General features: G+C 43.3%; 1 protein-coding gene across 1 annotated transcript in view; it reads left to right on the top strand.

Annotated features, from left to right (window-relative positions):
• LOC140210509 (solute carrier family 12 member 5-like) overlaps positions 1-16568 on the top strand; it is a 347453-nt gene that overhangs the window by 187872 nt on the left and 143013 nt on the right. Inside the window, exon 6 of the mRNA XM_072279513.1 lies at positions 10776-10906. Within this exon, the coding sequence (XP_072135614.1) occupies positions 10776-10906 (131 nt within the window). The remainder of the gene's footprint in view (positions 1-10775; positions 10907-16568) is intronic.

The following is a 16568-nucleotide window of genomic DNA, read 5'->3' as shown; positions in this document are numbered from 1 at the left end:
ACTTTTTGAGTGTAGTGGTGCTGGTGTGGATTCTGTGTAGCCTCTTCCCAGACAAGAGAGGGGCAAGCAGTCTATAAGCAGGGTGGGTGGGATCCTTCATGATATGGCTGGCATTCTTTTGGCATATTTCTGTATATATGCTCTTGATAGCAAATAGGCTGGTGCTGGTGTTGCGTTGGGCAACTTAAATTACCTGTTGCAGACCCCTATCCGCCACAGTGCAGTTTCCGTAACACAAAGCATGTTAGGATGCTCCAAACTGCACATCTGCAGAAGATCATGAGTATTGTTGAGCATAGTTCCACTCTCTTCAGCATTCTGAGAAAGTAGAGGTGTTGGTGAGCTTTCTTGCCTGTGGAGTATGTGTTCTGGTCCATGTATAAAGGCTTGTGGGCATCCAAATTACTGTGCTTCAGAGAAAACAGGCAGACAGGACACACACAGATATTCCATCAGAACCCTTTTCATCCTCTGTACAATACCAAATAGCAGAGGCCTCACAAAACTTTTCAGGTGGAGAAAGGCAGGGAGGTGAAGTAGCTTGTGGAGGGAATATCAGAACTTGGGACCTAGGGGAGATGCAGAATGTTGCAGGAGTACAGACTTCACAGATGTTCATAGAATTGAGGAGCTTATATGAAAAATAAAGGAGTGACAAAGCCACATTGGTATCTGCATGAGGATTTAAATGTTAAAATTGATACCTTGGCGGACTTGAAGCTAAGGTGAACACAGTGCTCACTCCCAAGCTAACTTTAAGGTATAGAGATATCCATTGCCTCTCCAACAGCATCTGATGAATGGCAGCCTGACACAGCCGCCTGATAATGCTCACATCTTTCTTTGAGCAATAATTCATCATCCTCACTCAATGATGCTAACAGATGGACAGGTCTGTCCGCACATTGGGGTCTGCATTTAGCTGACTTAAGGCATTTGATCTAGAACTGATGATATTTGCTGGAGGCCATTTACCAGGGAGGGAAGGATATTTTATGCATTTCCTTATTGTATACACACAATGGCCTGTTTATTAGGCACATCTATGCACCTGCTTGTTAATGCAAATATCTAATCAGCCAATCATGTGGCAGCAGCTCAATGCATAAAAGCATGCCGTCATGGTCAAGAGACTCAGTTGTTGTTCAGAACAAACATCAGAATGGGGAAGAAATGTGATCTAAATGACTTTGACCATGGGATGATTGTTGGTGCCAGACAGGGTGGTTTGATTATCCCAGAAACTGCTGATCTCCTGGGGCTTTCACACACAACGGTAGCTAGAGTTTACAGAGAATGGTGCGAAAAACAAAAAAAAAAATGAGTGGCAGTTCTGTGGGTGAAAACACTTTGTGAATGAGAGAGGTCAGAGAAGAATGGCAAGACAGGAAGATAACTCAAATAACCACACATTACAACAGTGGTGTGCAGAAGAGCATCTCTGAATGTACAATATATCGAATCTTGAAGTGGATGGGCTACAGCAGCAGAAGACCATGAACATACACTCAGTGGCCACTTAATTAGGTATGGGAAGTACTAATGAAAGTAGACAGAGGCTATTTGGTCCATAAGACTATGCTGACTCTCAGATCAATTTACACCACCTAGTTAACAACCTGCACCATTTGGGGCTGTTGGAAGAAACCAGAGCACCCAGAACAGATCCACACTGTCACGGGGAAAAGATTCAAACTCCACACCAGCAGCGCTGGACTCAAGGGGTGAACCCCAATCTCTGGAGCTCTGATCACCACTATGCCAACAGACTTCCAGTTGACTTCACTGCACTTCCACATCTTAGCTATTTTTTAACAATACCTTTTCTTGTAAATCTTATCAATATATTTGGGCATACAGTGAAGGGTATTCCTTAAGGTTGTCATAACCGGTTGGGGGGTGGGGGGTAGCTTTAATGGGGATAAGCTCCCCTCACTACCTATTAAATGCTCCCAATCGGATGCGTCTCCAAGAGCTTCTGTCAGCCAAGTCCAACTCCTGGCCTTCCTGTGTGACTTAGCTACTAAATCTGGCAGAACCATTTCTGGAGAAGAGCCAAAAGTGGGCTCCTGGCATCTCAAAACCAGTTGCTTGGATAGATAAGGGCCTGTCAGCAGTGGTCAGCAGCTCATCTAGGAAAAGGAAAACCCTAATTGCAAACCTCTGCTGCCTTGCAGCTGTAGCCACCGGTGGGGAATGCTTCGGGAGTAAGGCATGAGGGGAATTCTGCGGCTGGAGTCCCTAAGACAGCCCCACGCTGAGTTCAATGTTGACTGACAACTCCTGCGATGCAGCTGGTGCCAAACTATATCGGTCTTCTGTTCCTTTGGATTCATCAGCTGCATGATGAGGGGGAGCCTGCTGCATGGACAAAAGCTTGTTTCCTATACATACTGCCTTGGCTTGTGTATCAACTGAAGCATGGATAGCTCGGACACAACATCCTTGGTTAATCCCTATCAATGGAGGGCCTCTACCTCGATGAAGGAGAAATGCAGTCTGATTGATAGTCTGTAGTTAAAGTATTCAATTAATGTTATTTTTACCTTGGCTTTCAGTGAAAGGACTGTAAGAGCGAGCCTTGTATTTTATTTAATTTGGAAATAAGCTTCTGAGAAAGAAAAACAAGGCCTCACTGCCATGGTTGCAGTTACTGTGGAAGAGCTGCTTAACTAGGTCAGTGGCAAGTGATGCAGCGCTGAACTAGGACACTTCCTGGTACAGTCCCTGGTGTACGCAAGACAGCACGGCCAACCACAAGCTAATTCTGAAATATAATGGAGACTGGCTGGAGCTGGGTAAATAAGACACAGTCAGGGATCTGCAATGAGACTTTCTGCTTTATTGGTTTAATAAATCACTGCCTTTCATCTATGGGAGAATTAGGTCATGGGTTTCTTGAACAGAGAAGTTTAGTCTCTGAAGTTTCCACTAACTTAGGTGGCAGATAAACTAGGTCGTGGTGTTTAACCATTGGGATCTTGGTAAATATTCAAATATAATTGACAAAATCTGAAGCTATGTTCCAAACAATGGCATTCAAACAGGGAAATCAGCTTATGTAATTTTTGTAACATAGGTGAAACTTAGTTTAAATTTGAATTTTAAGAAGTAAATCATATTCTGTACTTCAGGCATAAATATTATAGTCAATAGTTATTAATTCAATAAGTAGATGGCAGAGCACCAGTGGCTGGAATTTCCAGAAACAATTTGGAAGGCACAGGATATATACATCCCAAAGAGGAAGAAGTATTCTAAAGGCAAGATGGCACATCCATGGCTAACAACGGAAGTCTAAGCCAACATAAAAGCCAAAAAGAGGATCACTGGGGACCCAAATCATCCCAACCACAATCTATTCCAGCTGCTACCATCCAGGAAGTGGTACCGCAGCATAAAAGCCAGGACCAACAGGCTCCAGGACAGCTTCTTCCACCAGGCCATCAGACTGATGAACTCACACTGATTTGAGTGTACTCTATATTACATTGACTGTTCTACTTATTATAAATTACTATGATTGCACATTGCACATTTAGATGGAGATGTAACATTAAGATTTTTACTCCTCGTGTGTGGAGTGTAATTCAAGAGGGCATATAATAGAGCAACAATTAGTGGGAAGTTTTCAAATAACAACAGAAGGCAACTAAAAAGTCACTAAGAAAGCAAAAGTAGAATATGGAAATAAGCTAGCCAATAATATTAAAGAGGATACCAAAAGTTTCTACAGATACATAAAATGTAAAAGAAAGGCGAGAATAGATATCAGACTGGAAATGATGCTGAAGAGGTAGTAATGGGGGACAAGGAAATGGCAGATGAACTGATGAAGTATTTTGCATCAGTCTTCACTGTGGAAGACACCAGCAGTATGGTTGTAGTTCCAGGTGTCAGGTGTCTTGAAATGTGTGAAGTTACCATAACTAGAGAGAAGGTTCTTGGGAAACTGAAAGGTCTGAAGGTAGATCAGTCACCTGGACCAGATGGTGTACACCCCAGAGTTCTGAAAGAGGTGGCTGAAGAGATTGTGGAGGCATTAGTAATCATCTTTCAAGAATCACTAGATTCTGAAATGGTTCCAGAAGACTGGAAAATTGCAAATGTCACTCCACTCTCCAAGAATGGAGAGAAGCAGAAGAAAGGAAACTATAGGACAATCTGTAGTCTGACCTCAGTGGTTGGAAATATGTTAGAGTCGTTTACTAAGGATGAGGTCTCAGAGTACTTAGAGGCACATGATAAAATAGGCTATAGTCAGCATGGTTTCCTCAAGGGAAGATCTTGCCTGACTAATCTGTTGGAATCCTTTGAAGAAATAACAAGCAGAGCAGCCAACGGAGAATCAGTTGATGTTGTGTGCTTGAATTTTTAGAAGGTCTTTGACAAGTTGCCACACATGAGGCTGCTTAACAAATTACAAGTCCATGGTATTACAGGAAAGATCCTAGCATGGATAAAGCAGTGGCTGATTGGCAGGAGTCAAAGAAAGAGAATAAAGGAAGCCTTTTCTGTTGGCTGCCAGTAACTAGTGGTGTGCCATTGGGGTCTGTGTTAAGGTTGATTCTTTATACATTCTATATCAATGATTTGGATAATGGAATTGATGGCCTTGTTGCAAGGTTTGCAGATAATATGAAGATAGGTGGAGGGGCAGGTACTTTTGAGGAAGTAGAGAGGCTACAGAAGAATTTAGATTAGGAGAATGGGCAAAGGAATGGCAGCTGGAATACAGTGTTGGTCATGCACTTTGGTAGAATTGAAAGGGATGAATATTTTCTAAATGGAGAGAAAATACAATAAACAGGGGTGTAAAGAAACTTTGGAGTCCTGGTGCAGGATTCCCTAAAGGTTAATTTGCAGCTTGAGTCCGTAGTGAAGAAGGCAAATGCAATGTTAGCATTCATTTCAAGAGGACTAGAATATAAAAGCTAGGATGTAATGATGAAACTTTATAAAGCACTGATGAGGCCTCACTTGGAGTATTGTGAGCAGTCGTGGGCCCTTAGAAAGGATGTGCCGAAACTGGAGAGGGTTCAAAGGAGGTTCACGAAAATGATTCCACTATTGTCATATACTTTATACTTTATTGGCGCCAAACAATTGATACTAGAACGTACAATCATCACAGTAATATTTGATTCTGTGCTTCCCGCTCCCTGGATTACAAATATTAAATACTAAAAATATTTAAAATAGAAAAATTAGTAAATATTAAAAATTTAAATTATATTTCATAAATAGAAAATAGAAAACTGGAAAGTGAGGCAGAGCAAAAAAACCAAGAGGCAGGTCCGAATATTTGGAGGGTACGGCCCAGATCCGGGTCAGGATCCGTTCAGCAGTCTTATCACAGTGGGAAGAAGCTGTTCCCAAATCTGGCCGTACGAGCTTTCAAGCTCCTGAGCCTTCTCCCGGGAAAGTGTTTGGTGGCTCTGGGCTTATATTCACTAATATTCAGACAAATGAGGGGTGACCTCAGTTAAATCTATCAAATGGTGAAAGGGCTTGTTACAGTGGATGTGGAGAGGATGTTGCCTCTGGTGGGAGAGTCTAAGACCAGAGGACACAGCCTCAGAATAGAAGGGCATCCCTTGTGAATGGAAATGGGAAGGAATTTCTTTAGCCAAAGAGGGGTAAATATGGAGAATTCTTTGCCACAAACAGCTGTGGAGGCCAAATCGTTATGTATATTTAAGGTAGAGGTTGGTAAATTCTTGACTGTTCAGGGCATGAAGGCAGGAGATTGGGGCTGAACGGGAAGTTGGATCAGCCATGATGAAATGGAGAACTCGATGGGCCAAATGGTCTAATTCTGCTCCTATATCTTATGGCCTTATAGAAAGAGAAATCAAAACCAAAGGATGAGTAGCATTTTCTACCATATCCAAGAATTTGCACAACTGCCCCAAAAATGAATTTCTATCCTTGGGTCCTTGTCATGCATTTCTGGGAATAAGGGAATTTCCTTATTGTCCAAGTGCCAGAGTTGCCTCACCATTCCAACAACCTAGGTTGGAGTTCAATCTTCAGTGCTGTCTGTGTGGATTTACATGTTCTGTATCATACCACAAGGATTTCCTTAGGATGCTCTGTGAACACTTTATTACGCCTGCTCATTAATGCAAATATCCAAGCAACCAATCATGTGGCAGCATCTCAATGCATAAAATCATGCAGACATAGTCAAGACGTTCAGCTGCTAGTCAGACCAAACATCAGAACGGGGAAGAAGTGTGATCAAAGTGATTTTGACCGCAGGTGATTATTGGTGCCTGTCGGGGTGGTTTGAGTATCTCAGAAACTGCTGATCTCCTGGGATCTTCGTGCACAACAGTCTCTAGGGTCTACAGGGAATGGTATGAAAAACGAATAAAAAAATCCAGCGAGTGGCAATTCTGTGGGTGAGTACGCCTTGGTAATGAGAGAGGTCAGAGGAGAATGGCCAAACTGGTTCAAACTGCAGGAAGGCAGCAGTAATTCCAATAACCATACGCTACAGCAATGGTGGCAGATGTGCATCTCTGAGTGCACAACCCGATGAACCTTGAAATGGATGAGCTTCAGCAGCTGAAGACCATACCGGATTCCACTCCTGTGGCCACTTTATGAGGTGTACTCCTGTATCTAATAATGTGGCCACTAATTGCAGGTCACAATAGGTTTGCCCTGACAGCCGATGAGAGATATATTCTTATCTAAGACTCGGATTGGGAATTCCGCATTTATTACGGTGTGGTTAATTATCCAGTTAATGTTTGTCCTGTTAACACTGAGAGAATTTATTGTTCATGAATTAGAATCAAAGGCAGATGTACATGACTTTCCATTCTGTCTCTTTCCTGTCATTACGAGAAAGGGCAATTTGCCTTTCTGTAGCATTTTCCATAATCCCAGGATACCCTGACATCCCTTCTATAAAATGCAGTCTCTATTACAATGTAGGAAATCCTACACCCAAATTTACTACAGCGCTGTTCGCTCAAAGGCATTAAAATAAAAGGTTCGAGCAAACTCTGAAAATAATGAAAACATGCAGATGCTGGAAATTTGAAGTAAACTCAATTTCTCTGTAACTTGACCTTCTGTGAAAAAGGTTTTTCCTCTGCAGAGCTGGACTAACTCGGCATGTCCTACAACCCCACACCTTACGATATACTATGTTTCCAGGTTTACATTATCACCTTCTAACTTCCCCCAGTAACTCCACAGATTATGAGACCCCTATGTGATCCATGCAGCAATGCTGACCTCCCCTATCAGAGCTGTTTTCTTTGTCCTATCCATCCTTTGCTCCTTCTCCCACCTTTATGCAACTTAAGGGTTACCTGTTTTACCCCCTTTTTACACCTACCTGTGAAGAAGTGTCTTTGACCTGTTTCTCTTTCCACAAATGACATTGAGGGATGAATATCATCCAGTACACTGGAGAAACCAATGGAGGAACTGGAGGAAGAAACTCTCTTTCAACAATGCCAGAAAATCTTTACAGATAGCTGAGAAGCCAGAAGGGAGTGCAACAGAGTTTCTCATCTGAAATATGATTCCTTAACGCCCCTCCCCAACTCAGCTCTGCTTTGTGTCGGTTTGACTCTTGAGCCTAAGTATCTGGAGACTGGACCTGAACACATAACCTTCTGATTCCGAAGGAAGAATGTGAGGAAAACGACACTGGTCCCTCATGTTAAAATGAATAAATGATAAACAAGTAAACCAGTGTTTAAAGAATGAATGGACAATAAATTAAGAATTTTTAAAACTGAAGCAGAAGGAAGAAGGCCATTCAGCCCCACTTGCCTAGCCTGCTATTTATGCTTTTACCTCAGTGCCATTTTCCTGCACAAAACTTGTATCCATTATTCCCTATTTTCTGAAGATGTAACAATCTCAGACATATCCTGAGACTGATGCTCCATTGCCGCGTGAGTGGAGAATTACTATGAATCACTGTCCTCTGGGTGAAGAAATTTTCTTCATAGCTGGCACCTCAGGCTGAAGCTGTAACGCCTGGTTCTTACCAGGGGAAACATTTACTCCACCTCTGCCCAATTAAACCCTCTAAGAATTTTGTGCCTTTCTTATTCTTCTGAATAGGCCCAGTATATATAATCTCTCCCCATATGGCAAACCTAACTTCGCAGGAATACATCAGATGAACCTTTTTCCCACTTCATCTATATATACTGTATGTCCCTCCTTAAATAAGCAGATGTGTATAAAGCACTCCAGATAGTTGAGGATATGAATGATTTTTTCACCTGTCTTCACGGTGCTATCCATTTTATTTCTACAATAAAAGGAGCAGATCACTCCTAATTATGGTCCCTGTCCTTTCTTTTAAAAGTAGAGTCCCAATTTTTACAATAACTAAGTGATTAATTCAAACCTAGAAACCTTATTCAATCCATCCTGTTTGATCATTTTAAGAGACATTTATTCTTTGAAGCCTGTTCTAAATATTAATGAGCATAATTGCATAATTTTATGGCTTGGAAAATGTGAACTTATTGCCTAGAAGTATCTACTGGCAGGAAGGGGCACTGTGGTTATAGACTCCACCATCTCCATCGCCTGCCCTCCATTACAGATATCTTCAAAAACTAATGCCTCAACGAACTGTCATTCATCATTAAGGATCTTCACCACCCAGGACGTGCCCTCTTCTCATTACTGTCTTCAGGGAGGAGGTACATCTTTGGACAGGAAATTCTTGAGTCCAGTCTGACAGTGTCTGCTGAAGAGCAGAAATTGCCATGATGGGGAAGAGTGAAGACCCAACTCAATGTTTTAGAAATAGTTTATTCCCCTCTGAATGGTTCATGAACCCGTGAACACTACCTCACTATTCCTCTTTCGCACTATTTATTTATTCTTTCTTGTATCTTATAGTAGTTTTTAAAGTATTGCACTGCAGCACTGCCACAAAACAAGTTACATGAGATACAACAGGTCAGTGATAATAAACCTGATTCTGATTCGAGCTTTTCACCTCATTTCCAGTGATGGAATTCAACAACAGTCTGAAGGTGAGTTACAATGTGGGAGATAACACTCCCTCCTGATCTAGTGGACCCAAGAATTCATGTGATTCCAAATGCTCTCTCAGTGAGAGAAAGTCACAAAGCCTCCCCCATCATGGTGTGTGTGTGGGTGTGGGTGTGGGTGTGTGGTTGTGTGTGTACGTATATAAGTTGAGCTGCATTCTATATTGATTTGGAGTTTATAGATATACAGGGAGGAGTGTAATATATTTAATACTTCAGTAATATTTGAGTAACATTGTAAATCTATTGTTTGATTAAGCATTCTTTGTTGTTTATATAATTCATTATGGGTTATATGTAAAAGTACATGAATGGCATACGTCATTATGCCACCACATCATATGTATGCGCCTCACTAAAGAGAACTGAAGTAGACATGTTTTCCCAAGCTCCAGTGTTTTTCTTTCCATTAGCTTTTGGAATTATAGAACATAACAGCAAAGTTCAAAGTAAATGTATTATCAAAGTACATATATGCAACATATTTTTGCCAGCTTTCACAGGAAATACAAAGAAGTACAACGGAATCAATGAAAAACTACTCGCAAACTAAGAAAAACAACCAATGAGAAAATAAAACAAACTACAAACACAACAAGAAAACATGCTGCCACAGAGAAGTGGAGGATAACTTCCTCGATATACCTGAGTGTCAGAGTATCAGAAGCTTCAGGATCGTGTTTCGGTTGCAGGAGGTTTGAAGTGACACCAGTTGCCTGTTGAAGGCCATACTCTACTGGGATGACAATCTAAACCACCACATCTCCAGGCTACTTTTCCCTGGGACAGATGGAGGTTCTCATGTTCAGTGGCACAGCAAAGAAAGACTGAGTTAGATGATCGACAACTTAATGCCGAGGCAAGCAGTTGCCGGTGATGAGACCAGTCTATATTAAAAAGTCGAGATCGTGGGTCTCGCCAGCCTCATCTGAATCTGGTTCTGGAACCACCTCCATTTTGGCCTCCGCCACTGGCAACAATGCCTTTTGTCAGAGTTCTGAGCACTGAAGCTCCCACACTCAATCTCAACGCACCTTCCATCCTACAAAATATGCCTCAAGACCTATCCCTTTAATAGATCTTCAGATTGTCCGGTGTAATATTTGGTTTGGGCAGTGGTTAGCTTGATGCTGTTACAGCACCAGCCATCCCTGATCGGGGTTCAATTCTGGCTGCTGCCTGTGAAGAGTTTGTGCGTTCTCCCTGCGACCGCGCGGTTTTCCTCAGGGTGCTCTGGTTTCCTCCCACATACCAAAGACCGATGGGTTAGGGTTAATGAGCTGTGGGCATGCTTTTTTGATGCCGAAACTATGACAATTCTCACAGGCTGCCCACCGCATTGCTCATTGATTTGATTTGATGCAAGCAACACATTTCGCTGTATGTTTCCGAGTACATGCGACAAATAAAGCTAATCTAAAATCTCCTTAATATCTCAGAATGTTGTTTGTTGTCATAAGATCTTGTTTCATAAGAGTTCTGTGATATACCTTCATAATAGCTTCTATTAAAGCCACTATGTAAATGCAAGTTGTTATGTAACAGATTATGAGTTAAAGCTCAAATTTGTTTTGTTTAATTCTCAAACAAGTGTTGTGTACTTTTAATATCACTCTATGAGCCTCTGATCTGATCTCAAAGCAAATCAAAGAGCGGTGGCCACATTGGACGTACCAGTTCAGCATTAACATTCCCCCACCCTCTCTTTGCTTATTGTGTTTCCTGCAGCTGGCGGTTCCTACTACATGATCTCCCGTTCGCTAGGTCCCGAATTTGGGGGTGCAGTGGGACTCTGTTTCTACCTGGGGACAACGTTCGCTGGTGCTATGTATATCCTGGGCACCATTGAAATCCTGCTGGTGAGTACAGGCAGCAAGGGCTGGAAGGGGCGAGAGAATGCTTTTCTGTAACATCTTTCATGCTCATTGGATGCCCCAAAATGCTTTACTGTCAATGATATAGTCAGAAATTGAGTGCTCTTTACTAGAAAAAAGATTTAAAATAAGACCATAAAACAATTGAGCAGAGTTAGCCCATTTGGCCCATAAAGTCCGCGCCACCATTCCATCATGGCTAATTTATTATCCCTCTCAACCCTATTCAGTAGGTTTCAAAGGTACATTTAATGTCAGAGAACTGTATACAATATACATCCTGAAATTCTTCTTCTTTGCAAACATCCACAAAAATCAGAGGAGTACCCTAAAGAATGAATGACAGTTAAATGTTAGAACCCCAAAGCCCCTCCAACTCCCCCTCCCATGCACAAGCAGCAGCAAAGCTGCTTCCCCCACCACCAGCAAAAAAAGCATCGGCACCCCCCACCAAGCGCACTAGTGTGCAGCAGAGCATCAATAAAGACACAGACTTGCAGTACCCCAAAGACTACTCGTTCACCCAGTATTCAACATACCACAGGCTCTCTCTCTCCCTGATAAGGGAAAAAGATGTGTTTCTGTTTGACAGTGAGAGGGGAGACATAACAAAACAACTCACTGATTTATGGTGTTAAAAGTCTGTTGCATCGCTTTTCCGAGCTCTGTGCCTCTGGGCTCACAGCCAACAGCAAACCCACTGCTTCCGATCTTCCTTGTTCTCCCACGACGCGTCAGGCGGCAGTGGCGGTGTCCGCCTTGAATCCACCCGCCTCCAGAGCCATGAAAATCCGGCACCCTGAGGGCACACTAGTCTTCTAGGCCACGGCCTCGGCCTATCGAAAAGTGGCCAGTCATGAGGCCCTGAGAGCGGGTCCCATTCCCACAAAAAACCAAAGTCAGAGTGTAACTGCAGGTCAGGGTCTTCAAAAGAACTTTGAAAGGGAAAAAAAAGGAGATATCAAAGATAGAAATAAATCTGTTTCCGAAGATGCAAGCAAAGGAGTTGCCGTTTAGTACCGTCCACAGCTCCACCTTCTGGAATCTCCTGCCTTCTCCCTGTAACCTTTGATCCCCTTACTAATGAAGAATATTTGAAACTCTGCTTTCAATATATCCAGTGACTTGGCCTCCACGGCTGTCCATGGCAATGTATTCCACAGGTTCACCACCCTTTGACAAAAGAAATTCCTCCTCATCTCAGTTCTAAAGGGACGTGCTTCTATTCTGAGGTGGTGCCCTCAGGTCCTAGACTCCCCCTCCACAGGAAACATCTTTTCCATGTCCACTCTATCTAGGCTTTTCAATATTCAACAGGTTTTAATGAGATCCCCTCTCATGATGTACCAGTAGAGAGTACAATCCTTGCTTAGGTTAACTATAGTTAAGAGAAGCATAGAAGAGTGAAAACCACGAGCATGATTGAACATAGAACATAGAACATACAAATCTACAGCACATTACAGGCCCTTCGGCCCACAATGTTGTGCCGACCATGTAACCTACACTAAAAACTGCCTAGAATTTCCCTAGTGCATAGCCCTCTATTTTTCTAAGCTCCATGTACCTATCTAAGAGGGTCTTAAAAGACCTTTTTGATTGAACCATGGATTCACTGTATCTGGCGCTGCAAATGGCCTCCCACCAGGCAGCCACGATCTCGGTTTTGTAAGTCTGTGAAATGCTAGCTTCTCTACCAACAGTGATTGCCCATCTCGGAGAAAAATCCACTCAGAGTTGTCTGGAATTTCCAGGAATGAGACACCAGGGTCCTGGGTGCTGATCCAAGTAAGACAGGAGAGATGCAGCGAGAGGAGAGGCGGGTAAATGAATCAGTCAAGTGAGTGAGGTGGGTAGTGGTGAGAAATCGTGTGGTACGACCTCCAGAGGAACATCGAGCCGGGAGTGGTGGCTGCCCAGGTACTGGGAGCAGAGCAGCGGGTGGAGGCAGCACTGCCAGAGATGGAAGGAATAGCATTCCCGGCGCAGGGAACTGTGACAGGAGGTGCGGAGAGGTTCCCATTTGGCAGGGGAGAGGTCTCACCGTGGGACTTCCTGGGTAACGGAGGCCAAACCTTTCTTGTGGGGTTCAGACTAACATTCTGTCAATGAATGAATTATCTATTCAGTCAGTGTCCTGTCTTGGATGACTGAAGTACTGGAATTGGACAAGAGCTCCTCTGCTTCTATACGTCTCGATAACTGAGAGGGAAGAAAGATAAAGTTTGCAAAATCTTCTTCTGATGTAACCCCTCCTGGATTTCCCAGCAGCTGCCATAAGTCACCAGATTTACCACCTGCTGTTACACAGGGTTACCAGCATACCGCGGCGAGGACAACCAGAGACAAGGACAAAGATGACAGGCAGGAACCGGCTTTCCCAATCCTCAGAGAGTGCTATGGTCTGTATGGGGCAGTTGGAGGATAGGGAGACCCCAGGGGTGAGGGGTGGTAGACTGTTTGGTCATCACTCCAGCCCCCTTCCTGGAATTCTGATTTGAGGAGCTCTCCAACACAGCACTGGAGGGGAAGGATGTGGTAGCCATGTGGAGTGACAGCCTTCCACCAACACCATCACAGCTGCCGGCTTAACTGGCCTCCTTGTTGCGCACTGCGACCCTCCTCTCAATGAGGGAGCCGCAAAAGCCTTAATAAGAACCCCTTAAGACCATAACACCATAAACTGTCAGGGCATATTTTGGCCATTTGGACCATCAAGTCTGCTCTGCCATTCAATCATGGCTGATTTCTCTCATCTTCCCTCCAAAACCTCAAACACTTTGCCAATCAGAACACGTCAATCTCTGCTTTAAGTACATCCAATGACTTGGCCTCCTCAACCCTGCACAGTAATGAATTCCTAGGCCTTTAAGTACCCTGTAGGTTTCAATGAAATTCTACCCCCACCCCCCACCATCCTTCTGAACTCCACTGCCACTACAGCCGCTTTCTCAAGTGAATGTTGTGCACTATTGAACTTGCTGCTAAGTCCCCATGGGCTTACAGGTGACGAAAATAAACCCACTAAACACGTTCCGTTTTCTGCCCACAGCCCACTCGTCAATGACTGAACTATGCCTAAAACAACATCAAAAATGCCATTCAATCCATAGAGTCGGTGCTATCTCCCAGCATTATGAGACCCATGAAGCCTTCTCCTTATTTCCCTGGAATGCTGAATCCTTTATTCTCTCACATGCACCCACCATCTCTCCTTTCAATTCTTTTTACCATTTATCTGCACCATGGAGTAAGTTGCAGTAAGCCCCACAACCTGCCAGTATATTTTAAGGAGAGTAGAGGGAAGTTTTGGTAGGGGGGTGTGTCAGAGGTAGGTTTTTTACACAGAGAGTGGTGGGTGCCTGGAATGCACTGTCGGGACTGGTGATACAACAGGGACACTGGGACTCTTATAGAGGCACGTGGGTGTAAGCAAAATGGAGGGTTAAGAGCTGTGTAGGAGGAAAGGGTCGGATTGATCATGGAGTAGGTTATATAGGTCTACACAATAGCATGGGCCTAAGATCCCATATTGTACTGTACTGTTCCATGTTCTGTGTTCTATGTGGGAGCAAACCTATGCTGTCCGGGAGGGACACAGTGCAAACGTCACTGTGACAGGTCAAGGTCATAGTTGGGTCACTGGAGCTGTGGGACAACAGTGTTGTCCGCTGTTCTTCCCTGCTGTCCACATCTGTTCATGTGCTGCAGTCAGGGAAGTTCACTCATTGATTCTGGGGCTGAGACGACGTCAGCTTTAATTGTGTAAAGAAATAATTATTGTAAACAGTGTTTGTTTGCACAGAATAGCTCTTTTCTTGCTGGAGGATAATAATTACAATAGCAATTGCTTTAATGATCAGCGCCTGCATCACCATTAGCTGCGTAAATAAATGCAAAGTGATACCGGGCATAGAGTTGAGGAAGAACTCAGGAGTGATTACCAGTCAGTGCTGACTTACAATCTAGGTCAGTATCATAGAGCAGGGGTCCCAAACCTTTTTTGCACCCCGGACCGGTTTAATATTGACAATATTCTTGTGAACCGGCCGACCCGGGTGAGTGGGGGGTGGTGTAATCACGGGCGGAATGTAGGTGAAACTATAAGTCACTTATAAGTGGCTAATAATACACTTAATTTCATTTCTAAAAGGGTCTATCTAACGAATTTAATATTAAACACACAGTGCATATCTTCCTCCCATGAATATAGTGGTAAGTCAATTATAAGTCACTTATAACTCAATAGCATCATAACAATAGAGGACCAGAAAATAATCAGCTGTAATGTTCTAAAAGGCAGGAGACATTTAGAATTCTCTACAACAAAACAATACTTAATCCAGACCAACAGGCAATTTCTGACACTGCCATTGATAGAGCTTTGCTCAGGTGGGTGCTGAAGGATACTGAAGATCAAGTCGAGAAATGGAATTGAGCTGCCCAACTGTGTTGGCCTGATCAAAAGGCAAGGTAGACATGATGGGCCAGACAGCAGATTCCAAATCATTATACATAGAACACAGAATATTAGAGCACAGAACAGGCCCTCCGGCTCACAGTGTTGTACCGATCTTTTAACCCTTTCAAGATTAATCTAACCCTTCCCTCCTAAATCACCCTCTATTTTTCTATCATCCATGTACCTATCCAAGAGTTTCTTAAATACCCCTAATACCTCTACCACCATCTCTAGCAGGGCGTTCCATGCACATATCAGTCTCTGTATAAAAATACTTTTCTCTGAAATCCCCCTTTACTTTCCTCCAATCAACTTAAAATTATGTCCCCTGGATTTGCCATTTCCTCCCTGGGAAAATGCCTCTGGCTGTCCTCTTGATCTATGCCTCTTATCACCTCATATACCTTTATCAAGTTTCCTCTCGTCCTCCTTCACTCCAAAGAGAAAAGCCCGAGCTCATTCAACCTCTCCTCATAAGAAATGCTCTCTAATCCAGGCAGCATCCAGGTAAGTCCCTCTGCACCCTCTCTAAAGCTTCCACATCCTTCCTATCCTGAGGCGATTCCATCTGAAAATGTAAAGGACTAACTCGATTAATATTCTAAAGATATAACGGCAGTGTTTCATTGAATGTTGATAACAATGACTAAAGTTTATTTGTCACATATACATCGGAACTTCAAAACACACAGTGAAATACATTGTTTGTGTCAACGAACAGCACTGTCCAAAGGTGTGCTGGGGGCAGCCCGTAAGTGTCACCAGGCTTCCAGCACCAACATAGCATGCCCACAATTTACTAACCCTCAACCATATGTCTTTGGAATGAGGGAGAAAACCCATGTGGTCATGGGGAGAATGTACAAACTCCTTACACCTACCCACAAATCACATCCGATCGATCCACCAGACTAATTCCCTCTCCAATTTTCACTCTCTGCAAGGGCAAGTGCCGATGGAGGAAAGGGCTTTGTGTGTAGAAGCCATAATCTTCCATATACAGTGGAAGACCTTATACATAAGAGGGGGCTTATGCAATGTTAGTACAATGCTTTGACTCATATTTACACATGCAGTGACTTTCCAGCCCACTGTTTTCCATTCGCCCACTATGTTTTGATCCATCCTGCTTGTCTGATTAATAGTATCTGCAACTCACATTGAGCGGCTAGGTGGGCGTCCTCT

This window comes from Mobula birostris, chromosome 2, assembly GCF_030028105.1.
Source record: "Mobula birostris isolate sMobBir1 chromosome 2, sMobBir1.hap1, whole genome shotgun sequence".
Taxonomy (NCBI): Eukaryota; Metazoa; Chordata; class Chondrichthyes; order Myliobatiformes; family Myliobatidae; genus Mobula; species Mobula birostris.
The sequence above is the reverse complement of the archived record's forward strand: the minus strand, read 5'-3'. Positions and strand labels throughout refer to the sequence as shown.